At 33.7% G+C, this 27444-nt stretch overlaps 1 protein-coding gene across 1 annotated transcript in view; it reads left to right on the top strand.

Annotated features, from left to right (window-relative positions):
* The window catches only part of LOC129223886 (protein singed-like), a 93473-nt gene that overhangs the window by 61311 nt on the left and 4718 nt on the right, over positions 1 to 27444 (top strand). Inside the window, exons 4-5 of the mRNA XM_054858258.1 lie at positions 12380 to 12536; positions 26110 to 26411. Coding sequence (XP_054714233.1) covers positions 12380 to 12536; positions 26110 to 26411 — 459 coding nt within the window. The remainder of the gene's footprint in view (positions 1 to 12379; positions 12537 to 26109; positions 26412 to 27444) is intronic.

The raw sequence follows: 27444 nt of genomic DNA, 5'->3' as shown, positions 1-27444 counted from the left end.
AATAAGAAAATTGAATTGAAAAATTGTGCTGTTTAAGTCCTGTCGTTTTAAGCATCATTACAGAAAAAGAGCAATGTTAAGTTGCTATAATAGCATACAGCCAAGCGTTTCGTTTCTGGATTTAAATAATTTTGCCGTTATGGTGTGAAAACTTTAAAAACATATATTTAATCCTGTTAAAATAAATTATGTTTATTACGAGTCGGGATTTAGTGAAAACTTTTGTACGAGGGGAATATACAATGTTTAAAAAATTTTGCACTGATAAAGAAAGTTTTTTTTTTAATTATAATTTATGCGTAATTATTATTTTATTTTTTTTAATTTCTTCCCTTATGTCATAAAGTTTTTCACACAATGGGTACAATGTTAGCTAAAGGCATGTTGGGGTCGCTAGTATTGGAGACGAAAAATGGCGTCTATGGAAGAAAAATCTCCCAGGAGCGCCACGAGGGGTGCTCCCCAGAACCTCTTGGTTTTAACACGTATTGCCAAGTCTTTCCATATAAGGACATATATATATTTATATCCACATAAGGACTGTTATGACCAAACTGTCATTCCACAGAAGGTAATTTCTGGGTGCTCTAGTGCCAGGCGTAAAGTTTGAAGGCGTTTAAATGTTCTCGGAATGGGGTCGTTTCCAAAATTTTAAAAGTATTTTTTTCTGAAAGAGCAAGCTTAAAAACATAGGATCTGATCATTTTTAAAATATTTTGTTTAAGTTTAATATTAAAAAAAAAAATACTTTAATCGGCACGCTTTCAATGTTTATGCCTCTGTCCGATGACATCACAAATCATGAAATGCCATTCAGTGTTGTCATTCACAGAGCAAAATATTTAATTTGCATCTTTACTCACGTGTACTGGCAACGATATGGTTGATAGCAAGCGTAGAGCGCAGTTTTAATTCGCTGCTTGATTATCATAACGTGGAATCGCGGCAGAAAGATGCGGCAAAGTGCATCATTTGTGACGTCATCAAGACCACGCCTTGTTTGAAAAATCGGACATTTAAAATAAATAATTTAAAAATAATTGTTGGGAAAATGAAAGTATTTCTGGGTCCATATTAATATTTTTTTTTTTTTGCTTACTCTATCAATTTTAGTGACAAAAAGTACTACTTTTGACTGAAGGAAACAACCCCATTACGAAAGATGCACACGTGGAAGCGTATTAACGTTGTAAAAAAATATGTGGCTCAAAATATAAAAAATTATATTTGAATCTGAAGCAGTTAGTTTTAATAAATTTTCTTTTTTGGTGTAAGGTTTTGAAAACACTCTGCATAAGGTAACTCCAAGCATTTAAACATGTGAAATTAAACTAGCTTAGCAAAACGAAAATTACAGGGCCATTCCACCGCGACGTGCGCGACAAAAAGACGCTTAAATTTCATTAACATTTTGTCATATCTCTTAATATTTCAATTAAACAGGGTTAAGCAATTTTTTTAATCTTTGCATTTGATACAAAGAAATACTCCTGACGTAGTTATATCTTTATTAAACAATTTTGTTATTCAAAATGTAATTTATTTGCATGCGTCACATGCGGGACATCCAAAATCAACCTCTTGTAACTTGCTTATGAATCAGCTGATATTTTTGTTCTTAATATATTAGTGTTAAAAAAAATTGTAGATTTTGAGAGCAAAGGTTCCAATGGATAGGATACATGTCTCATTTGTTGGAAAACGGTAGTTTTTAAACCTTTGAAAAAAAATAAGTATTGGGCTATTCCATGAAAAAGTAGTCACATTGTCTTGCATGTGACGGTTCGTATATTTCATGAAAAAGTGATTATTTAAAAAAGTGAGACGAAATCTTTTGCTTAAGGAATGACACATTCGTTTCTAATTTGTTAAGCAATAAAATTATTATCACTACCCTTTTAAGTTATTGTTTTTAATGAAATACATGAAGCGTCACGTGCAGGACAAAATTACTGTTTCGCGTGGAAGGGCCTTGCAACGAGCTCCAAAGGTGTTCACTATTACAAAAATAGTGATTCACTGACCATGTAATACACAAATCCACCCTTAAGCCCAATCAATTCTATATCTTTAGAATTTTGTGTGACGTTTCCTTCTTACATTAATGAGTTAGAACTTCTTTTATGGAGTCCGAGAACAAAACTAATAAATATCCTCTCCCACAAATATTGAAATGTACTTCCTACTTCCTTCATCTAAGTTGGAAAATGCGAAAGAATTGTTCTTTGAAAATGAAGACATTACTGGGTGGGATGCCAACCACGCCATTTTGTTCCACATTTCCCTTTTATTTATCATTATTAAGCATTCACCAGGGTATATTTAAAATTGAAAAGGAAAGATCCATTACCCTATATGGGGGCCGTTTCTTTGTATTCTATTTCGAAAAATATTGTTTTAACTGACACACCTACTATCACTTAACTGACTTCTGCTTTTGTTCAGCTTAGATTTACCCTTTTTTAATGTTATTCTTTAGAAAGCAATACTTCCTCCCTAAGGTAATAAAACTATTTTAACAAGGTATCGTGTGAGCCTTAATAATCATCTATGGCAATGATAAAAATCCTTAAGAAAAACGTATACTTTCTTGAGTCATTGAATGAATTGTCTAGCCATTAAGCTAGCCGTGCATATAATAAGCAATTGCGTAATTTTATGAAACATAAAATGTAATAAATTTTTCAGAGACAAGTGCAAAACATCAGTGATAAGTGTGTTATGGTTAAAACGGCCAAAACTTCCCGTGTACCCACTGTACCGTTTCTAAATAGCTTGTGTCGTTGTGTCCAAGCATGACTTTGGGACGCTAAAATGTCCAATTTTCTGGAAGTAGCAATTGTTGCTGCTTCTGAAGTTCTTTGCCTTGTCATACATACAGTATAGGAGAATCGTTACCTATCAAACAATTGTTTTTATTATTGTAATGATTTTTGAGTAGACATTTTGATGCGTTCTTCCAGAACTCGGCCGTCCTAGGGACAATTATCCCCTCTAAGATCTCTTACATATATTTCTAACCAAAAAAAATGTTCGAATAAATATATTAAAGATATTATGTTGCCAGCCTTTTCACATTGCACTAAAAAAACGAAAGTGAATTTAGCTCTATTCTATTTTCTTCTACTTAATTTCATTTGTGGTTTGCAGTGAAACTTGCTGTAAGTGGAATAATTGGGGATCAAATATTTTTCTACCTTCAGAAAGTTCCTACATTTTTCAAAGAAAAGGGAGAATTTTTGATTCTCATAACAAGTTTTTAGGGAGGAACTTTTATAGTTGAAATGTTTTGAATTAGTTGAACCATGTCCCTTATTTGCTACTTGCATGGCAACAGAAATAATAATGGAAATGCATTATTAAACCACCATTGTTGCAGCACATATGATATATGTGTCTACCTTCATAATATATTTCTTATTGAAATTTCACCACGGATGCAAATTACTATTATCCACTTTTCAGAGCTTTCTTTAACATAGTTTTCAAAACATGTAATTTAGTTCTTTTTATTGTTTGTTATCTTATTATTGTTATTGGTAATCATCAAAATTGTTCCAGCGAGTGCCGCTCGTGATCTGTTATGTTCCCCCCAGGCACCACATCCGGTTAAACCCTCACCGGGGTTGGTACGGTGGTGATTGGTGGGGTTTAAATAAATAAAAAAATAATCTGTGTAAGTTGACCATTGCATGTGAAGGGCTAGAGACAAGCCACAAGGAGTGACTTTTCGATAAAAATTTTTGGTTCTCATAACTAAAATTGAAATAAACTTGACAATGGGTTATGTCATTTGGAGAAAAACATATCTGGTTTTAGTATTGCAGAATGTAGAATGTGTTATACTTTTGAAAACTTCTACAAATATTTTTATAAGTAGGAAATTGGCCTACTGAAAATTCACATTCTTGCACCGAGCCCTTTATATGATAAGATCAACAACACTATCACTCTATTGGTGCATAAAAAAAAGTTTCCATTCCAACTTACTGAGAAGTTAACAACAGCACGAAATTACTTTAGTCGTTACCTCATCTCTGTTACGGTCTCTTTCTGAAACTTGAAACCACGAATACACCAGTCCAGGAAAATAACAGCCTTTACATAGAAGCAAAGGGAAGTAAGTGCCAAAATTGAAAATTTGGAAATTACCAGTACAAACAGTAGAACATCTCCTTTTTTATGGGGCAGGAAATTGTACCAAAGACCTAGTACTCTAATATCATTGATAGTACTATTAGCTCTGGTAGGTGCTGCTATACAACATGATTTCGAAAAAAAATTCAATGAAAGCCTGCCTAGAATCACTAAATTTTTAAACAGCCCACATACATCCCTTTGCTTCTCACTGCCTCATATTTATATTAACGTACTAGTATTGATAACATGACTTAAACCTGGGTGTTCAAGGGTAAACCTTCTGGTTTCGCCTCTTTGGGAACGCTGTTTTTCGTTCAAATATTGTCCTTATGAGCATCGATTCACTCCTCCCCAAACTTGCAAAAATTGGCGATTCCTCTTTACTCCAAAATTGACTAAAATTATTCTAGTTCATGCAGTCTTCTTGTTGGGACTTCAAGTATCCTGTTGCAGCAACATACTCCGTTCCAGTAACTCATTCCCCAGGAAGGAAATCGAAAGAAAAGAATAACTGTGAATCAGTGGCCCTTGACCGAAGGTACCTAAGCCCTGCCAAGTCCGTAAAACGATGGCAGCAAGGATTCTTAGAACGCTCTCTATGAAACATTAATGAGGCTGGATATCGAGAAATTCCTGTTTTCAGCTGTCTGCTAACTGATGCATGCTCCCAAATGTGGGGGAAGTAATGAATCATTACGTTTAGAAACATCCAAGGCTAATTTTCTTTTCGGAATTATGTGGAGCTTTCGAATATAATGGATTTTTTTAACAATAAACTTATCTAGAAAGAAATCATAGTAAATGTTTGCATAGATTTCATACTTTATTATGGAAGAAGAGATTTGATGTACATTGTCGCGGTAATAAAAGAGTCTTATTGGATCCATTAGCTGAAAGCAAAATAATCTTCCTTTTTAAGTTAAGAATATCCATTAAATGTCTCGTATTATGGTGTATCAACTTTTGTATGAGCCAACACTTTCAGTATATGAGTCTTGTCAAAACGGTAAACATCGAATTATCATGTATAACTTGAGTCCCTCTCTGTAAGTAATATAGTCGATTTTAATCAAGCACAAAATTATGAAATTGCAATAATATTAATTTTCTAATATAATAGAGGAAAATTACAGTGATGCGAAATAATAATCAGCCCAGTTGTATTACCGGTTTCCCCCCCCCCCAAGACCATAAAATATTCCTTGACGTTTTTAGAGGAGTGAAATTCATTTTAGAGGCTCGAAATATACGAAAATAAGACCAATCCCATAAAAAAAAAAATTCTAATTATGAAATAAAAGATGACAGAGAAAGAAAAGATAGTGACATTTTGAGTTTTAAAAAGTGAAAAAACATTCGAGTGCAGCGGCGCAGCGAGGGAGGGAGTTAACTCCCCCCCCCCCCTCCCAGAGACATTGGTTTTAACATAGATGCAAATTCTAATACAGTAGTTTTTGCATATGAAAGGACTGTTTTGATCAAAAAATCCCTTTCAGAAGGTTTTTTTGTTCAAAAAAAACCCCTTCAGTAGGTATTTTTGACCAACAAACCCCCTCCAAACGGTATGTCTGATCAAAAAATTCCCTCCAGAAGGTAATTTTGGCCAAAAAAAAACCCTCCACATGGTATTTTTGGTCAAAAAAAACCCCTCCAGAAAGTATTTCTGGCTGCGCTAGTGTTCGAATGTAATTTTTTTTAAATCCAACTGCTTTTTTCCTCATTTTCTATGATGTGAAATGTTTATTGAAAATATTAGGGGTGAAAATATGCTTGACTTCATTTTTTATGTGTTAAAAATATTCCTGCTAATAACTGAGAGACAATGATACAGAAGGATTAAAACTGAAAACATTGGAAAGTAAAAAGCTGCTTTTTCTTCGTTTACTTTTGAGAGAGGAAGGGGAGGTGCGACAAAGGAGGATTGGGAAAACTACAACAACAAATAAACAAGGAAAAGAGCGGTAAAAAAAAAATCACGTTGGCTAAAACGTTCCGCAATAGAGGCTGTTGAATATTCTGAAATAAAAGTTTGCTTTCAATGATTGTACAGACAACCAGAACCTAAATTTAGAGACAATTATGTCTGTGCTTCAAAAATTATTGTATAGCTCTGTTTTTTCTACTAAGAGAAACTTAATTTCTCATGATCAACGCAATTACATGTGATCTATTTTGTTCCATATATTAACCATTTGTGATTGACTTAGACTATGTCATTTTGGTGAAACTACATTAGATGGAAATAATAAAAATTTATATTTGAAAGGAAAATATCCTTTTTTTTAGAAGTTAATAACTTAATTGCTTTATTTTACAAAAAAAAAATGGGAGGGGGGGAATATGAAAGAAATGACTAATAACTACACGGAAGAGATTAAAGTTCAAGTCAAAGCTTGAAAACTTGTTTCAAACCTTAAAGTGCAAAGATTTTTTTTTTTTTTTCATTTTTCGTACTAAAATGTATTGTTAAAACTGGCAACGTAGCCAAATTTTGAGAATTTTGTCTTGATATTCTCAGTTTGTTAACTCAGCAATATTTCAAAAGGATGGTGTTTTTTTTAATTCATTTTTAAAAATAAGACATTTAGAGCTTAGTAAGGAATTGGCTATTTATTTTTTTCTTACTCAATTCATATGAAATAATTAATATTGTTGAAACTTTCAATGCAGCTAAATGTATTACATTTGTTACCGAGAACTTGCAAGAAGTGCATTCAACTTTCTTAACTTTTCACATTGTATACGCAGTTAAAATTTTAAGTTTCTGCAAAACAGGAAAAAAAAAAGCACTCTTCCGACTAAAAAAACAAGACAAGCAAAAGTATGAAAAGAAGAAAAGCAAAAGAAAAGACTTAATGCAAATCTTAAAAGGTAACCAAAAACAAAATCAGATAACTCACGGAGTGATTGTGGTCTATTTTATGTGGGAAGCAGCTCTGGAGAAAATAAAAAAGAATATTAAACCGGAGTTTATACACGTGTTCCGTGTATCCGACTTGACTGGTTGACTGAACAACTTTCATGTTTGATCTTACTGCAAACATTGACCTTTCAGTCGAAAGAAAAAATGCTCTTTCCCCTATCAGATCTTCCTCTTATTCGTGCTGTTTTTTGCCCACGATCTACCTACATAATAAACAGAACACCACATGCTGAGAGACTTCTATTCTTTGGAAGAATTCCATCGGATAAAAACAATGACGGTGCTTGACTCCTGTACCCTCTGTACTACCACCAGAAGTAGGACTGGATTCCTACTTTGGTCTATCTACAACAATAAAGACAATTTTGTGGGGGACCCTTGATGGGAAGATTAAATCGAACCAGATAAGAATTAGATTCGGTGAAAAATGGAATGGTGAAAATTCTTGCGTAAAGCTACACTTCTTGTTCACAGTTCTTAAAGAATAATTCTGTTCTTTCTAAATGTTTCCACACCTAGGGGAGAGTCCAGTGTTGCCCTCCGATTTACCTACATAATAAAGAGAACTATGCGCTGAGATATTTCTATTCACTGAAAGAATTCCATGGGATAAAGGCAATAACGGCTCTTGACTCTTGTACCCTTTGTGCTATCGCCAGAAGTAAGACTGAATTCCTACTTCGGTCTATCTACAAAAAAAAAAAAAAAAAAAAAAATTGTGAGGGTCCCTTGATAGGAAGATTAAATCGAAACCAGATAGATAAGGAAAAAAACGAATGGTGAAAATTTTTGCGTGAAGCTACAATTTTTGTTCACAGTTTGTAAAGAATACATTTGTTCTTTCTAAATTTTTCCACACCTTGGTGAAAGAGTCCAGTTTTGCCCCCGGTCTACCTACATAATTCGGAGAAAAATAGAATAGTAAAAATATGTTGAATTCTTTCATAAAACTACAGTTCTATTCTTGCTGGGCAAAGAATACAATTGAAGTAGAGAGAAGAAAAAGCGGTAAGTGAACTTAATTAAGTTTTTAGTGAAACGCGTGCAAAGTTTAAACTTCAGGCAGGCTTTCACAGAAAAGTTTTTCAAAATAATGCTGTATATTAACACCTACCAGAGCTATTAGTACCATTTCTGTCCCATAACTCATGTGTTTCTTCTACCATTTCTACTATTTGTATCCAAATTTCTGATTCATCACCAGCCACCCCATTGCTTCTAGGTGCTTCAGTTCTTCTTCCTCCTAGCTTCCTACACTTTTGAGAAAGAGCGAAATTAACGTTTGTGTGTATGGCAGAGGAAACTCTCATCTATTTTGGAGCTATAAATGGTACTAGAAGCTCTGGTACGTGTTGCTGTGTATAATGATTTGGATAAACTTTTCAGTGAAAGCCTACTTACGGTTTGTGCGTTGCACGCGTTTTACTCAAAGCTTTAAGTCTACTTACATCTTTAGGTTCTTAATTGATCATTCTCCAATTTTTTCCCTTTATTGAAAAGGGTAAAGTTTGCGTGCGTCTATTTTATATATAGACGAATGTAGCATTATGTTTATTATTTTTGAAACAGACAAATAATCATTAATTTATTTCAGCATAAAAATCAGGAATGAAAACAATTCGAAAACATTTGTAACTCATTTTCGTAAAAATCTGGAGATAGGGTACTGACATTCTTATTCAGCTCTTATTTTGGTTAATGTTTTCATATTTTTTTTCATAGTCTCAAAAAAATTTTTATGTTCTTAATTTATATCAATAGTTTTGTTACTTAAGCTAAACATGCAACATTGAAATGCATAAAGCATTTTCACACTAGCTTTGTGGTGGAAATGCATTTTCTTTGAAATTTTTACTGTGCAATAGAGACATGTCGTTTATTTTAATATGCCTGTGATGATAAAGTTGAATACATATTCATTTGTTTTCAATTGGAATTCAAATCAGAAATAACGATGAAAATTGAATACATATTCATTTGATCATATGTAATACATACACAAGTAAAATTTTACGTTGAAAAAATCTTTAACTACTTTTAAAACATAAATTAAAAAAAAGAAAGTTTTTTTTTTTTTTGCTCTTAGTAAATATTAAATTGTGTGCATATAGTGAGACAGCATGAAAAGTTTAAACTTGCATTTAGGATCAAAAATTAATATTTCTAGGTTTGCTCCCCAAAAAAATGTTAAGCTATTCTTCGCGTGTGAATCTCCAGAAATAAAAAGGAAAAAAATAACATATGATTTGCTTAGCTTTTAAAGCTTATTTTCCTGTTATATTTTCCTTCACAATAATTTACAGTGTTGCTAATGGTTTTATATGCCTCTTTGTAGTGTAGTGTCAGTCTTTTTGATAAATTCTCTGATAAATCCAAAGCTATTCGCAAATGATTGATACTGCTTTCAGTGCCCTTGTTTTCTTAATATACTCAAAATCACATCCACTTCTTGATGTGAGTATAGGGGCATGTGCCATTCATCATTGGAACTTGATCTCACCTAGATTTTATGTAGTACTCACGATCAAACTGCCAGAATGGTTAAAATGATTCTTCTCTCGCCATTTATATGTAATCTTCGAATCAGTCCTAAATCCGCTTCGCATTTCCAACCAAGCAAAGAGGTAAAATTTTTATAATAAATTTTCAACTCTTTTGGCATTCAGCGCACGCATCAAGTCACGATTTGTAACGTTTCAATATTTGGAGCACTTATTAGTTTGGAGTTAGCTGCCATGCTGTCAATCCAAAAATATATTTCCATCCTGACAACAGCTAATATGGGAATGTTGGATTTTCTTGCTTTTGTGGTCTGTATTATTGTTAGTGCTCGTCGAGTCTTTCGCCCGCTGAGAACGTCATTCATCATCCAAAAAAATAATTGGTTGTTTTGTAAGTTTCTTAAAAACTTCATGGTCAGCTTAACAATAAGAGCAAAGGCATCAACTGGATTACCCCGCACTATCCATTCTTTAAAATAAGAGTGAAAAATTGTCACTATCTTGTCAGATGAAGTGGTAGTATGAATCACTTTATACGTTCGGAATTGTTTTCTTAAACATTACATCGTTTTTCATTGTTATGCTATGCTTTAGGGTATAGACGAGTTATCTTAGCATACAGAGCAGTCAGGTTATACGGTAATCAACTCAGAGCGTCACTAGTATAGATTATGAGGAAGAAATTATGGTAAAAACTCAACACAAATCATATTTAGTCGGAAATATTTGTTTAAATGTGTATTCATGTTCTGAAGTCACGTAGATACCGTAAGATCGACTACAGTAAAACCTGTAAAGTTGACTGCTGTTGTCGAACTATAATTTTTTTTTTTGTCATCATCTTCTTTAAGTTGGCCACTAAAGTACTGCACCACAAGTGTTCAACTTGCACACGTTTCGTTGTATGGTAATAAAAAATCTTTTAGCAAATAACATGCTTAAGCAAAATGGGGGAAAAGGCAAAGAAAAGGGACTGGAGAGTTGCACCCCTCCTTCCTCCTCCTTTGTTTTCAGTCATACTCGTATTACCAATTCAATATGTTAACCACTTAAATTTGTCCCAAAAAGGCTGTAGGGAGCCTCAGTACAGAATCCATAGAATGCAGCAACAGTCAATACAACAGCACATACGATACGGCGACCATGACAAGAATCATAAGACTAAAATTTGGGTTCGTATATGTTCTTTGAGAAATCTTCAATTTGGACGTGTATTGTATATAAGTGGAACCCCGCTGTAGTGAACATGGGATATAGCGATGTTCCGATCGTAGCGAACCTTTTAAATTATCCGAACTGAAGTCTTACGTCATTAATGCTACTTAAGACGCTTGTAAAGATTCCTAAATACTACAGAATCGATTGTAACGCGATCCAAAGATTTCCAGAATTTCAAGCTTTTTATTATCTGGTGAAACAAGTGAGAAAGATATATCATTCGTAAACGAACCTGATCTAAAATGCTTCAAGCAAATTTTATTGGACAAGATTTTCAACTTAGAACATCTACGAAAAAGCTTTTCTGGTTTTATAAGCTTCAGTATTTTCTGAACAATTTTACTGCGGACTCATCTTCTGCGATCTCTCAAATCGGTCTGTTGAGGGTTCGTTATAGCGGGGTTTAACTGTATTTAAAGACCATGTAATCCATTCTTACTTTGTCTTAAAAACCTGCTTAACACTTTCATTTTGTAGTGCTGTTATACATTTCAATCGTCTTAGACATTTTCAGTTTTCATAGACAAACATTGCAATCATGGACCTTTCACACAAATGAACCACCTTGAGTTTTCTTTCAAAAAACTAGATCCTATCTAACCACTAACTTCATCCTTCATGACATCCACATGACACTAAAATTATTCTCTTTTTCAATGTATCTTACAAAGACATGGTGATAATCATCTCTCTCCTCCTCAAAACTTTTGTTTTGTATTCGAAGCCTTGTCCTCAAAGTTGCATTCGCGTGTATCGAAGCATCCGCTCCAGTGTCGCGTGGCTTGGCATTTTTTCTTGTTACACTTTTTTCTATTCTGTATTTGCTTTCAAGAAATGACCTTCGGTGCGAAGTTTGAGTTCCAAACTGTCCAATGAAAGCTTTTTGTTAAATTCGTCGTTTACCGATGTAAAGAGAAAATTGTAAAAATTATCTTTTATGAAACGTCCGATATGTATAAGGTTCATCTTTATGAATGTTTCTTAATTTCGTTGATAAGTACTGTCCAACCACGAATTGTATGGAATTTTCAAACGTCCAGATGAGACGAATCTGAGTGAGAGGGAAAAGTAAAAATTTGATGCCGGTATCCGCTCATTTAAACGAGACTTTGCTTCTGCAAAAACTGGCATCGCTAAAAAATAATAGATTCGTCCATTTTCAGCTGTAAAACAGATGTTTGTCTTTCCATACAATCCGTGGTCAGACAGTAGAACCCTTTTTAATGTGTATTTTTTTCCGTGGAGCCCTGTGTTTTCCTTCCTGCAGTTTGAATGCAACATTCTGTAAATAATTTACTACATACTACTCTTTATATACTATTTACTTTACTACACACTAATTTGTAATCTAATATATTACTACACACTACGTTCAACGTCCAAGTCAGTGGACGTTAAAGACTTGGATGATAACCAAGTCGTTACGTCCACTGACTTGGATGTATAGGATATTAGACCAATCAATGACAAAAATAATATGCGAAAGAAAATATTATGTTTACATTTTTAACAATGTAATATTGTAAATATTGTTTACAGTTTTCACCCTGTACTATTGAAAATTTGTCATTAATGAGATTTTTCCACTCTTTTACAGGTGTAGATGTTACAGCAAATCAAGACGAAATCTCAGATCATGAAATATTTCAACTTGAATTTGATATGTCAACCAAACGTTGGTGCATTCGAACGATGCAAGACAAATACTGGAGTCTTCAAAGCAGTTCAGGAATTCAAGCTAATGCTGACAAAGGGTACGTTTCGAATTCAGTAGTGTTACAGTTTAACGGAAACAATCACTATTCTACTAATTTTTAACTGATTGCCGTTCCTCTCTAAATATACTATCTGTTTTGCACTTTAACTTTAACCTCAAAACGTTTAAAATAAATTTAAATTTGCTGTAGTATTGGAGAGAAAAATCAAAATACAGTGATAAATTCCTCTTAGTCTGAAACAACTGAAGAAGGCTTTAAAGAACTTAAATAGGAAAAAATATTTACAAAATAAGTGATAGTTGTAAATCACATGAAACCAACTGCGACACATATTTTCTTCCAATATACTAGATATTTTCCTCAGCTGGAGGGGGTACGAAGTAATTAAGAATATTCCTCAATTTAATTTATTTGATAATTGTTTCATCACGAAATTCTATTTCGATTTCATCAGATTCCCTTGCATTTCAAATGTTTCTACTTGAAAACAATTTAAGACAAAATGGATCATTCATTTACATGAGTAGTTACTAATTCATTTTAAACCAAGCTTCAACAGCCATAAATTGTTCTCCTCGAAAACTTAAAAGCTCTTGAATTTTCAAAAAATGAACTCTAACCAAAAAAAGTTGACTGATATTTTTTTCAGAAAGGACTACTTCCACGATAGTCCAAAAAGAATCGATATAAGTCATCATGCAGCAGGTTACATAGATAGCTAAGTCCTTTCTCGCCGGTTTTAGTGCTACATATTTAAACTAATTTAATTACGCTGGTATCGTGTGGAATGAGTTTTGCTAAAGATCTTGAATTCCCCACTGAAAATGTCTCTACCTCAGATAAACTGACTGTTCAGGCGAGACATAGTTCAATAACATCGAGAATGTTTGCTCAATTTTCCGTACGAAAGATTCTGAAGAATGAATCTTCATTCTAATAGATTATATTAATTCTATTCTATAACAGTTTTTGTAGAGTTTTGTGAACAATCTTTACAAGATCTGGTAAATCTCTTTACAGCTTTATTTTTGAACTGTTACAAAAGTTGTTTTTAAATTTTTTTTTTTTTTTGGTAAAACTGCATAAAGTTTAATGTGTTCAACAGTTTTAAAGTAACAAAAAAACACTTCTTTTAAATTGCTGCTCATGTCTATAGAAAAAGGGGAGAAAAAATCTTTTATATTCTATCAACATCAATTGAGACAATGAAAAGCAAAGTAAGTGGTAACTTGCAAGAGATCGTACTAGCAGTCCAGGTAGGTGCTGCTGTGTAGCACGATTCAGAAACTTTTCAATGAACGCCTACCTACGACCAGAACTTTAAACGCGTTCTATTCAAAACTGGAAAATGTCCTTTCACATACATCCCTTTGCTTCTCACTGCCTCGGTTACATAAGATTTCGTGACAATTCTATCGAACATGCTTGCAACTCTTTTTGGTTCCATTTGTTGCTAAGTTAGCAACAACTACTGGAAAAAATGGTTTCGTGTGAAAATCGGAGACTTAATTGCGACTAATGTATTGAATGCTCGATACCATCTGAATGTTTGTAGATGTTGAAACTTTCATTTGCACGTATCGTACTGCATGCAGATGAAACTGCTTTAATAAACCGATCTCAATTCATCAAAGCAAAATGTAACATCAACTTCTGAAAAGAAAAATCAACTTGAAAGTCGAATCTTTCAAGACGTCAAGAACGATCCTCAGACTTGTTAATTAGGGAACTTCATTGTTGTGCCATCGATAAAAAGCATGAAAGAAGCCTCATCAGGGACGGCCAGGTACTACACAAGAAGAGTCGAGAATAAATAGAACAGCCTATCATTACGGAACGTCCTTTGTTCCGTTTCGAACCGTTGAAAGCCTCAAGTGCAGAGACTCGCCTATCTTTAGACGGGTTTGAAGTTTATTGAAGCATCACCGCCGGCCATTCACCCACAAGGTCGCTCAACCACCGTTATGAGAATCCAGAGAAGATATTATTTATCACTTAACGCGCGGCAGAACAAAGATCAGGCGTGGTTTTCGCGCTACGTTCTTCAGGTGAAAAAAAAAAAACTCTACAATTCTTGTTTTTCTGTCACCATAACATTTCGTGCAAGCGGAAAGAATAATTTTTTATGTGAAGTTTTTAACAACCGAAGAACTTCTTGAGCCTGTTTTTTCTCAAGTTGTTGGTCCACAATGAAAGAAATTTTGAAGCACTTGAAAAGAGTTTGAAGAAGCTGTAGTTTATTTTCAGCAGATTTTTTGTTTGTAGCCGGTTTATTCTACTAATTAAAATCGATTTTTTTATGCAACTGTTCATCGAAACGGAGTTTCCTAAGAACAGTTCAGGACTGATAAGTAAGTTCGGCAGTAGCACAATCAGAACCTTTTCCTGGGAGGAACTTAGATTCATAACAGGATCTTACACATTAAAATACACATTCAATTGCCAATATGTCTTCTGGGACGGAGTTTTAACACCCTACCCCCACCCCTGTGGTTGTGTCCTGACTGTGAAGATTATAATTGTGTGTTTAGTTTTGTTGGATTTTCATCATGGGTTGTTACCTTTTTTCACAGTCAAGGACGATTTTTAAGCACTGACCAGACATAGTAAATATTTGGTTCTAAATTTATCTACAGGTTAATGAATTATGTATCGTGTACTAAATAGTTATGCAATAAAGGTAATTCATTCTTTATTTCATTCTTTTTTCACTTCCTAGTACAAACCTTCAAATTTTGTCTCTTTAGGAAACTATGTTGCGGTCTTTAAACGCGACTTATATCCTTCTTTATGCTTCATTCATGCTCATTTGAATCTGAAAATAAGTGAGCCTAGAGAACACAAGTGCATTCTTCAGCAACCGTCGACTCCAATGTTAATCCAGTGACAGATCGCATTCCAGTCCAGTTATCTATATTTTTGTGGGCAGTAGTTGGAGAAACTTGATTTATAATAGAATGTTTCACAATAAAAAGGGTCTCCTTCCAACAGTTTCGTAAAAATGAAATTTCATAGTTTAGAGGCCGGTCGATCCCTTGAGTGGCTGTTTGGCTCAAGCATTCTCCTCTAAATTTAACTCCTAGTGCAATTTCTCATCTTCAGAACCCAGGTGTCTCCATCTGGTGGAAAACTGAGCAGCAAAAGTCTCTGTGCCATTAACTTCTGCGCCTTAATAGTGGCATATGAAAGACTGAATTCCATATCAGGGTATCACATTCGGTAGGTAAAAACGAGTTGCCATACGCATCCCCATTGGACGAACAAAAAAATCTTGTGTCTGATAAAAAGGTCCGTAAAATTTTACACTTAAAAGATGATATTAAGAATTTAGCTGGATTAAATTACATGTTGATTAAAGAAGTCCAGAATACAAAGCAGTGTACAATTCAGAATATAAAAGAAGAAATAATTTCACTGTCAATGCCTTGAACTTGAAATATAACTGCTCCGTTAGTGTACTTGTTTATTGCTCGTATATTTCAAAAACCATATTAAGTTCCAGTTGCAAATAATAAAAATAGAAGAATGTATACGCAATTCTAAACTGAAAGCTTTTCTTCCAGAATCAAGTTTTAAAAAAAAAAATCGCTGAATAACTCAAATCTAGAACTTTAGCCAGAAAGGAGTTAAAAGAAGTGGAACGCTTTTTAAAAAAGCAACAAGCACAACACTATTTCTTCACTTTTATTTATTCCGTTTAGATACAAGGTTCTTTGATTGATGGCTCTATTAGTTCAGAATCTAAGCTATGGACTTCCTTGTAGATACTCTTTAACTTTTACGACCAACTTTTATATGCAATTCTACATGAAGAACAAATTATTAAGATCGCAAACAAATAAAATGCAGACTGTATCAAGTGTAAAGGAGATCTCTGTCAAGTGTAAAAATAATTCCACTCGTAACTTGCTTGTAAATCTGCATTTACAACTTGTTCACAACAGGTTTTGCCTGCTGTGAGTAAAGTTTCATATGCGGATATTTTTTATGTTCCATTCTGAGACTTAAGTCTCATAATGCGTTAAATGATCTAGTCGTTACTCTTGTACTTCATCCGGGTACGTTGTAGTCATTATGTTTTTCCCTTATTTCTGAAAATATTTAACATAATTTGCAGATGGGCTAAAATTTAAATGTATATTTTACTGCTATTTATCTTGGAGTTAAAAGAAAAGAAGATAAAACTAACCCATAACTTTTTTTTACGAAAACCGTTCAAAATTTTACCACGAGTTTATTGAAATTTTGTCCCTAAACTAGCTGCGTTGCACGGTCTACCACGAAAATTAAAGTTGTGTCAATTGAAGCATGCTCAAAAATCGGGTTACAGTATTGAAGTTTTTTTTAAATGCACAATTTCCTGTCAAAGTGTACAAAAGAGCAATTTTATGGCTCAAAATTTAAATTTACACCTCTTTGGATTTTTTAAAATGCCGAAAATTCAGTCGTTGTTAATAATAGACGTAAACATTCCGTTTCATGGCTATGTGAATTTCTGAAGATCAAAGGATCTCTATGCCAAATTTGGCTAGGATCTGACGTCAACTGTCTGTGGATTTGTATTAGGAACATACACACACCCACATTCATTATTTCGAAAGAAAATATGGTTGACTTTCTAAAGGAGAAAAAAACACTAAAAGATGAGAGTAATTAGAGAGGTTTTTTATTTAAATTATATTGGTTCCTCGCAGGTTTGATTGGGAGTAAAACAATGCTCTCTTTGTTTTCAACAATGCACTTAATCTTTTTCTGAAACTTTTTCCCACTTCCTTCAGAAATTTTTTATTCAATAATGAAAATGAGTACAACAATGACGTTTAAACAGAACTTTCCTTTATTATAAGTACTTGTGATAGTATTTCCCCTCATTGAAACGAATTTTATTCCGTATTCTTTTAGTTTTCACTCTTGTCTACTACTTTATTATAAGACGGGATGTTTTCCCACGGTTAATAACGAACCGATTTTTCAACTCAGCAGTGCAAAAATTGGCTTTCAGTTTATTCTGAAAAAAGATTTTTATTGCCTGGAGATGCTTAGTAATTTTATTTTCGTATTCATGAATACTTACGAAATGCTGGTCTCGTGTCTTGAAGTTTTATTGCTTCTATTCGCAAATAAAACATTTTAAGTATGAGTATAGTAAAATATAAATATTGCACTTTCTGAGCATAAAAATCACAATATTTTAAATACTTTTTAGTTATTTTAACCTTTTCTTCGTCTCGAATTTGCTACATTTAGGTTTTAAATTGTATCCCAAACTAGTTGCTAAATTTGATTGATTATTTTTGTACGTACAGTTCCACCAACAATTGCATAAAACTATCTTAAAGCAGAAATTTCAGAATGCTATAGGGGAGAGTGTTGTAAATTGTGACGTTTGTACCTCGGGACACTGCTAATTTCTAAGAATCTGCTTTTAGCAGCCATGGTTTTGTAATCTCTAATAGTAACTTTCACTACTAAATAGTGCTATAGTAAAAATCAGCATCAAATGAGTAAAATTGACGATTTTGTGAGAGAAAGAAAATTTATGACTCCAAAGTAAATATTTTTTTCATTTGTATTTCATTTTCTGTCTTTGTATTTGTAAATTTAATCAATTGAGGTTTATTTTGTTATAAAAGAGAAGTACTTTAAATAATTTGCTTATGAGAAAATAATGATAGTGCATCTAGATTGACCATCATTTTGGTTTTTCTTAAACTTCGTGGTGATTGTACCTTGAGATAGCAAACATTTTGTACCTTGGGACACGTTCCAAGGTATAACGTAAGCATGGTTCTTAATAATTAAGATATGTTTAAGAACATGGAACAATGTTCTAATCTTATGTAGTAGGGCTCGACCGATGGCATTTTTTGACCGATGGACCGATGCCGATTGTTGGCCGATTGTTCAAACATGGTCGATGGCCGATTGTTTTCCTCCAAATGGCCGATTGCCAATGCCGTTGGCCGATGGCAAAAAAAAAAAAAAAAAAAAATCAAACTGAAATAAATGGATAAGATTGTCAGGCATTTAAAGGATCATTGATTCATTTCACTTTACTTCCTTTCTACGAATAAGGAATTGTAATCACAAAAAAAAATCAGATTTCGACCTAAATTTCTATTTTACGATCATCCAATTTAAACTTCACAAATTTTTTCGGCACATCTGTAGATGCATATATACCTAAGAACATATGGATGACCGAAATATCCATTTTGAACGCCTCCTCGGTTAATTATCGCAAATTCTCTTGTGATGTCTTCATGTGCGTAAACTTACGTCATTCAAAAACGTTATGAAATAGTAAGTTGAAAACTCATACGTACTTAGTATGATCTAAAAGTTCGAGGACAAACTGTATAAAACCTTACCCTGAATAGTTCACATTAACGAAGCAAATCTATCTCCAAATTATCACCTTGAACGACTATGCACTTCTGCCAACGTTCGTATAGCTTTTAGAAGCACTCCTAGAAGAGATTTTTCGCAACCTCCTGTAAGGCCTGATTTAACTTCATCGAGGGGAAGAAGGCGACTTTCATGTTGAGGATCCACGGTTCGATTGGTCAATACTCTGATATGACAAACAAATAGCATAACGTTTCGTCGGACTTAGGTCCGCGTGACTTTTACCTGTTCCCAGCAAAAACACATTTGCGTGCACGCCGCTTTCTTCCATCAGGAGATAAAGCTGCATCATAGAAGGTAGCGAAAAATAGCTTCCAGGATTGTTTCCAAAAGTTATATGAACACTGGCAGAAGTATATAGTCCCTCAAGGTGTTTCTTTGAAGGTGGATGTGCTTCTGGTAATGTTAACTATTATGGGTAAGGTTTTATACAGCTTGTCCCCGAACTTTTGCATCGTACGACGTACAATCCGTATAGGGAATAGTTATGCTTCTCCCCTTTTTTTTGACTGCTGTATGATGAAAGAGAAAGAGCAACAGCAAAAAAAAAAGAAAGAAAGAAAGAGGAAGAAAAACATCGACTGTTTAGTAACCAATTGATTTTTTTTAAATTGAACATATAACTAAGATTTCAATAATATTGTAATAATGTATGGATTTAGGTACACTAAACATAGTTAAAAAACATTAAATTACGTTATTTAATCATTCAAAAAAAATGAAACTATGAAACCGTCAACAAATTACGCAATTAAAGTTGAAAGATTGTACATAGACATTTTTTAGTCATCAAATTAAACAAAAAAGGTGACAGATAAATTACAATATTAAATCATAATAGGAATATTTTTATACTTATTTAAAATTTATGAATAGAAAAGTTTTGCATTTTTCATAAAAGCTATAACAGTAGTGACATACATTTTGCTGAAAGAAGAAATAGCCATGAAAAGAGCGAGGTTCTTAAAACGCAGCTACAATTTCAATATTTAAACCAAGTTATTAACTGAATACATATACTACTTGATCTGATGTTTGCATACATAATATTGAACAATTTGATTGTTTAATCTCTTATGAAGCTTTAAAAAAAAGTTCAAACTAAAATTTTCAATTTAACAATAATTTTCTGAAATTTAAAAAATTGCATAATAGAGAAAATCCTTGAAACTTTTCTATAAAAAACAAAAATAACTTATTCATTGATTTTACATAAATACATAAAAATAGTTACTTACAGCAGAAAAAAAAAGTCGATCGCTATTAATGATGCAAAATAGATGGCGCATTACGAAATATACGTGAAACAAGTATAAGAAACACGCAAAATGACATTTCTTGACCAAAATATTCGCAAAATATTTAAGAAATGCTTGAAACGACGAGGGAGGGTTAGGGGGGGGGGTTACCCTCTGATTTTGGAGTAACTCACACTTCGGCCCCAACCTCGGCCTCATTTTTTTAGTACAGAACCACTACCACCAACGCTTCGGAAGAGTTTCTGAATCTACTTCAGCAATTCCGAAGAAAAAATTCAAAAGTCCTTTTGATTTCCGAATTATATCACCATTCAAAACGTCTTTAATCAATTTCTTACATTAATGCTCTAAATTCTTTCTAAACAATAGATAAAGTTTGAAAAAAAAATCTCTAATTTTATGAATGGTGTTAGTTTTAAACAACTCAGAAGTACAACTAGAGTTTAATTTCAGAAATTGAGGGAGTGGGAGGAGGGGCACGCAAGTGTTCTCAGAAATTCAAAAAATAGTCGTAAAAAATAGAGTTCAAAATAATTATAAACATTGAGCAGAAAAACCCTTTCAAAACTTGCACCCGGGTTTGTTTTGACATGCAGTGGCGGATTTAAAATATAGAAAATGTTGCAATTGCGCGAGAGGCTCTATAACCATAGGGGCACCGTAAGAGTTACAAAAATGCTTATGATAAATGTTTTAAAACTTCTTTGATAGAGAAATAGGGCACTAAAATGTATTTTGACGGGCCCCAAACCTGTAACTCCACCGAAGCGATACAGAAAAGACTGCATTACTGTAATTCATATAACAAATATCTAAAAATTAAAAATTACCGTCGGTTCAACGGGAATCTAACAAAATGACATACAAAAACCGGTTTCGCCATCTCATGTTCGTTTCCATAGTCTCCAATTCGGCAATATATCACCAAATGATCGTCAGTCTGAGTTTGAGACGCTATATTAGTTTTTCATTGAAATAAGTAATTAATAGCCACAAAAAATGAGTAAACAGGCTTTTCAGAACACCCGATCGAAAACAAAAAGGGAAGTGCACAACTGGAACGTACGCATACCCCGCATGCGAAAATTTATCCTTCCACAGCTTACCATTTTTTAGTTATGACTTATGAGAGATACATACACTGTAAAAAAATTCCGAAACGTTACTGGTTATTTCCGTGGAACGTTCCGGGATGTTAGAGGTTTTCACCTATTTCCCCGCAAAATCAAATATTTTTGCAAAAAAGTTTCCTGAATAGCTAAAAGATGCGTGAATGCAGACTTTTCACAGATGTGAAAAATGTTTTTTGCTACTAGTTTAAAGGTTGACTGAGCGGGTTTCTTAAGTGTGTTGGCTGTAGTTTAATTAAGGCCCGTCTGGATTTACTAAGCTCCCAATGGGAACAAATAAGTCACTGGATAGCTGCAGCTTTCCCAATGGGAGCAAATAAGTCACTGGATAGCTGCAGCTTTTGCGAGGCAGGAATTGCAGGCAAGGAATACGATTGGTTTTTGCTTGCAATTATTCACGTAGCTTTGGCCATGGTTGCGCTAATGCTTCTGGAGCGTTCTTGGTAAACCAGGAAGGTTCGAATCAAATACATTAAACCTATTCGATTTTTCTAGAAGGTTCACGGCTGGCTTGAACATGGGAGATTTCCCAGTATTTCAGGAAGGTTACTGACTTTTATCGAAAACGTTCTTGGTTTTTGTAAGATATGTTACTGGTTGAAATTGGGCGCATCAGCTGCCTATTATTTTCCAGGAATGTTTCTGAATCGTTTTTACAGTGTACGTACATCCAGCTGCAAGAAACAACGCAATAATTAGCTTGTTTGGTACCTGAATGCAGTATTGAAAACTCTTTCAGGGGTGACTAAAATAGAAATTCATACTTAAATTTAAGTAAACAATTTTATATGAAAACAATAACTCCCTTTACTTTGTATGAGAAAGTAAAATAGCAAAGGTCATTTTTTTTTTTTCAAAAACATCGGCCAATTCCATCGGCTTTTCGATGTTTTTTAAGGCCGATGGGCCGATGTTTCCTGCAAGTTAGCATCGGCCGCCGATGCCGATGGCTAAATTGTTGAACCATCGGCACCGATGCATCGGCCAGGCCGAATGCATTGGTCGAGTCCTATTATGTAGTCTTTTAAACACATTTAATGTAATATAATAATTCATTATTCATAATTCATTATTAAATACTCATAATTTAATTCATTACTATGAAAAAAATATATATTTTTTTGTTTTTTGGTGCAAAATTGGTTTAAGTAAATGGCTGTTTCCTGAATCATGAAGACTTTCCCATAGTACAACAGGATGTGTCCCAAGTAGGGATTGCAATACTGGACCAAAAATGCTATACCGGTATTCGGTATTTTTTAAAAGTAATACCAGGATACCGGTATTAATACCGGTATAGAAAATTCCCGAAAAACATTCAAAAACATAATGTTTCGTTGCCATATTTTATTCTTTTGTGCAAAATGTGCTTCTTGTGAACAAATATCATAATAAAAAGTCAGTAACAGCAAGAAACATAATGCATCTATTTAATTGTCACCAAGCCTGGAGCTTAACGCAGGCCGTTGGTACTATTAATGATGCGCGATACGTTTTAGTTGCCTGAAAATCCTTCATCTTTAAATAATTCGGTCTTTTAAGTAGTTGGGTTTTAAAAAAATCATTTTTGTGAGTGTGGGTGTTTCTTTTGTAGGGTTTTTTTTTTTTTTTTTTGTCATTATTATTATTTGCTAATTCTTCGAGTGATACTTCTTTTCCAATATTAGCATCGTCTTCAGCAATTTCCTTAGTCAGATTAGGTTTGTGTTTGCGCTTATTAACCGTTTGGTTTTAAATTAAAGATTAATTTGATCTTGTTAGTTCTTTTGTTTTCATTTTCATTCCCCTTTCAAAATTCTTTACAATTATGTAAATGTTTGAAAATAATGTTCCAACTGATAATCCCTTACCTCCTTGCAAATGTTCAAGACATCATAAATATTATCTCGCTTGGTACAAAGCTGAATAGTGAGACAGAACAGCACGCTAATATCGGTGACAATAAATTACTGTTTGTTATATTCTAAGAAGAAAAAATGTTTCTCAAAATTCAGTACAGTCGAGACAAATATTTTTAAAAAATATCATAAAAATTGATGGTAGGAATAAATTGTTCATAGTACAAACACATTCGTAATTACAGTTAAAACTAATTTTTACTGGATAACAGGTCAAGGAAATTGAGAAAAAACGTATTTCACGCAAACTCACGAAACTCATCAAGCCATCTAATGATGAAAATATCATTTTGTAATGCTTCCTATACTTTTATCATTCATATTCTATAAATTCGTGCTTTTGAAGCCAAAGTTTTACTTGAATAGATTGATTCTCGTACTGTCTCACAGAAAAATAAATTTATATTTAAAATAACTGTAGATATTTAATTTGTTTAATTAATAACTCCTTAGTTAAAAGCTATTTATTATTTTTAGCGAATACCGAAAATACCGGTATTCTGCTCTAGCAAATATTACGAAATTGCAAAATAGCTCCAAATACCGGTATTCGGTATGCCGGTATACCGGTATTGCATTCATTAATCCTAAGGTACAATATTATATTGTACCTAATGACAGCTTGGAACTTTTACTTTAAATGGCTGACAACATTTTATTTTCAAACTGTTTGAATTTTAAAAATATTTTGCATAGAAGTATGTTGGAGCATTTTAATGTCACTTAAGATTTTAAATTTTATTCAAATAAGTGACGTTAAAAATTAAAATATGAAATGTATCCCAAGGTACAACACTCTCCTCAATATCAATCAACAGCATTTGCTTACAAGCATTCCTTCCTTGAATCAGTACCACGTTATTTTCAAAAAGTCCAGGGTTCATACACTCTTAAGTCACGCCCCATTTTGTATGGACGGTTCCACCAACAATCGCATAAAACTATCTTCTAGCACCTAGCTGATAAGGGCCTGATTACTAAATAGACCAACTAGGCCGTGGCCTAAAGCCCCTTCACTTTAGGGTCAACCAAATAGCTAAAATTGATTTAGCAAATGGCATAAAGAAGGGCCCCCAAAGCTGTGTTTGACCACGGACCCCCCAATCCCCTAATCGGGTACGGTAGCCTGATGAGTAGTAAATATTCATTCGAAAGCAAATTAGTTTTTCTGGTATACTGGTGGTATAATCTTTACAAAATGGGGGGTGGCTTAGGAGAGTACGAACTATGGATTTTCATAACTAATTTGGAACTGATTTACGGAGGGAATACTTGTTTTAAATAAATGCTGTTAATTAATAGCTAAACACCCTGAAATTTCTGGGAAAAGGTTCAGACAAAATCATAAAAACATCAATAAGCAGTTAGCAGTACGAAAGTATTCAAATGTAACAACTAATGTGGGACAGTGGGAGCAATTAAAAACTACTCCAAACTGTGAATCGCTAATTACAGTGGATAAAAGGGGAAACTCAAAGAACTTTTAGAAGAACTGAATGGTTTTGCGTAGCAGCTTTTATATTTTCTTCAATATTAACATTCTTTAAAGTTTGATGTATTTAAGATTGTTTGCTTCTTAAAAGCTAACTGATGTTTCTGAAGAGGCATTGCTTAAAATTAAAAAAAAATCATCCCCTGAGTGAGAGGACATCTTTTACAAATTGTACTTCCTGTTAGCGGGTAATCAGTATGTTTCTTTAACGAGGCTTATCGCTGTAAATTCTTTTTACTCCACGGTTTCGAAACTTCGTCTCGTGGTCTTGCTGTTCAATTTGATGGTCAATTGATCAACCATAGCTTAGCGATCAGTTTGTATCAAATGTCACAGTCGACATTAACCTCAAGAACTAATGGCGCGGAGGATTTCGGAGTAACATATCTGCTTGTTAAAAAAAGTTACTATCTCTTATTCAGTGCATTCACAGCTATAAATAGGAATGCGTACTAAGCCGAATCAAATATCTTGCATTGCCATTATTTTACATTTCATTTGTCTTAAAATATCCATAAATTAGACCAGATAGCATATATCAGTATTTAAACAACACTTTGATGAACGATTCACAATGACATTTGATGAATGACAATGGCATTTGTTATTTTTTAGTTTATTCAAAAGATGATGAAAATCAAACTTTTAAATATTGCACAAACAAAAATTGGTCAAAAATTTGTAAAAATCGAGAACAGCCTGTATCAATGCATTTTGTCAGCCATTCTTAATGGAAAGAAAACCCCAATAATACAGAGCCCGATTAAGACATCAGTAGGCCTTAGGTCAAACACTTTCACGGCACCCCTTGGTAGTTAAAATTTAGTTTTAACCATTAGCTAAAACAATTTCAGCCATTTGGAGGCCGCTAAAGAGCGTAGGCCCTAATCCATGGCTTAGTTGGCCTATTCAGTAATTCGCCTGATTATAATCTTGCAACCATCAAAAAGGAATCATATTTTTATCATACAGAGGAACAGAAAATTTGTGTTTACGATTTTGTTTAGTGAACAAGTTTTAATATGAAACAAAATACTGCAAGTATTATCCGTTGCAAAATATGTCTGTTAGGAAGTAATAATCTTTAATGCTCATTTTGAATGTAAGTGCTGTTTGCTGAACGAATTATTGGAATGTTTTCACTACAGTTGCAGTTTCTCAGTTCTTTAAAAAAAAAAAAAAAAAAAAAAAAACACACACACACACATCGTTTTGGAGGTTAGACACACATCAAGAGTGACTGATAAGTGAAGTTTTAAATTATTCCACTTAAAAAGTATCCTCACTTCATATCGCTCACAATAGTAGCATCGGATGATAGGAATTGCTCAAAGTTTTACAACAGAGGGCTGATATTGCTCTGTACTTCACAATCTTCAGTTTTGTTGATCTTTTTTAAATTGATTGACTTTTATTTTTCAGGTCTCCTAACAGCCTCTTTTCACTGGAATGGCAAGATGATGGCAGCGTTAGCTTTGTTGCAAACAACGGCAAGTATGTGGTTGCAAAAAAGAGTGGCCACCTGTATGCCAACGGGGAGATAGGGTCCCAGGACGAGGCCCGCTTTTATTTCTACCTCATTAACAGACCCAGCTTGGTCCTTAAGTGCGAACAAGGATTCGTGGGCTACAAGAGTCACTCAAGTCCCAAACTCGAGTGCAACAAAGCCGCCTACGAAACAATCACGGTCGAGAGGGATGAAAAAGGACTTTGCTTTTTCAAAGGTAAGCACCTAGATTGTTTCTGCATTTGTACTTGTAGACGTTCCTTAATTTGGAACTAAATTTTCCCGAGCTCTGAGAAAGGTAAACTTATAATTGCATGCTAATTAATGCTGACATTTTAAAGTAAATTGTTTAGTGTTTCTGCAATTAGCAAGTTTCTATGATCAATAATTAAGAAGTTAGAGTTTGGAATGACTTAATATCATATATTCTAACAAAATAACTAGTCACATAAAACTAAACTATGCTTTTAATGCTGTTTCTAATTCATCTTGTTTTTAATAGAATCTGCGTGAGCATTTTTTACTTTAAAGCGTCAAAACAACGTTTCAGTCCACTTTTGTGTGCCTTGTGTCCTTGAAGCCAAAACATCCCTTTTTTCTAAATCATAAAGAAAGAACATCCTTCCGCTGATGTTAAATTACGTTACAAAACCGCTTTGTTTTCTTCCCTTTAACAAAAAAACAAAAAAAAAACAGAAAATGTTTTAAAACTTTTTACTGTTTGGAATTTGAGGTTAATCCAAGCAGAGCAAGAATATTTGCATCAGCATTTTCCAATCCTTTCCCTGGAATGGGTTTCTTTTGACGAGGTCTTTTTAAAAAGCTCCAATGTTCCCATGTTCTATTACTTCTTCAAAATATTTTTAGGAGTCAGTGTTAAATGAGGGTACAGTCAAACTCGCTTATGGCGAGCCCTGTTTTAGTGAAAACTCGGATTTTGCGAGGAAATCAATAAGATTTGGTTGGGGTAATGATAAGTCTAAAGGGGAAAAAACTCACTTTTAACGAGCGGACCCCGCTTAAAGTGAGCAATATTTTTGTAATTCATAAAATTTCTGTTGATTTCCTCCTCGGAAAAAATTATTCTATTTTTTGGGAATATTCCATTGACATTTTGAAATCAACCGAAAGTTTGAGATAAGACATAAATCATGAGAACAAGTGATGACACAGCACTTATTTTGAAATTCGTAGAGTAGAGAAGCATTAAAAAATTTTATATTTGTTGAAGAGCGTGTCATCATTTCTGA

This window comes from Uloborus diversus, chromosome 6 (assembly GCF_026930045.1).
Source record: "Uloborus diversus isolate 005 chromosome 6, Udiv.v.3.1, whole genome shotgun sequence".
Taxonomy (NCBI): domain Eukaryota; kingdom Metazoa; phylum Arthropoda; class Arachnida; order Araneae; family Uloboridae; genus Uloborus; species Uloborus diversus.
Note: the sequence above shows the minus strand (reverse complement) of the source record. Positions and strands in the feature narration are given on the sequence as shown.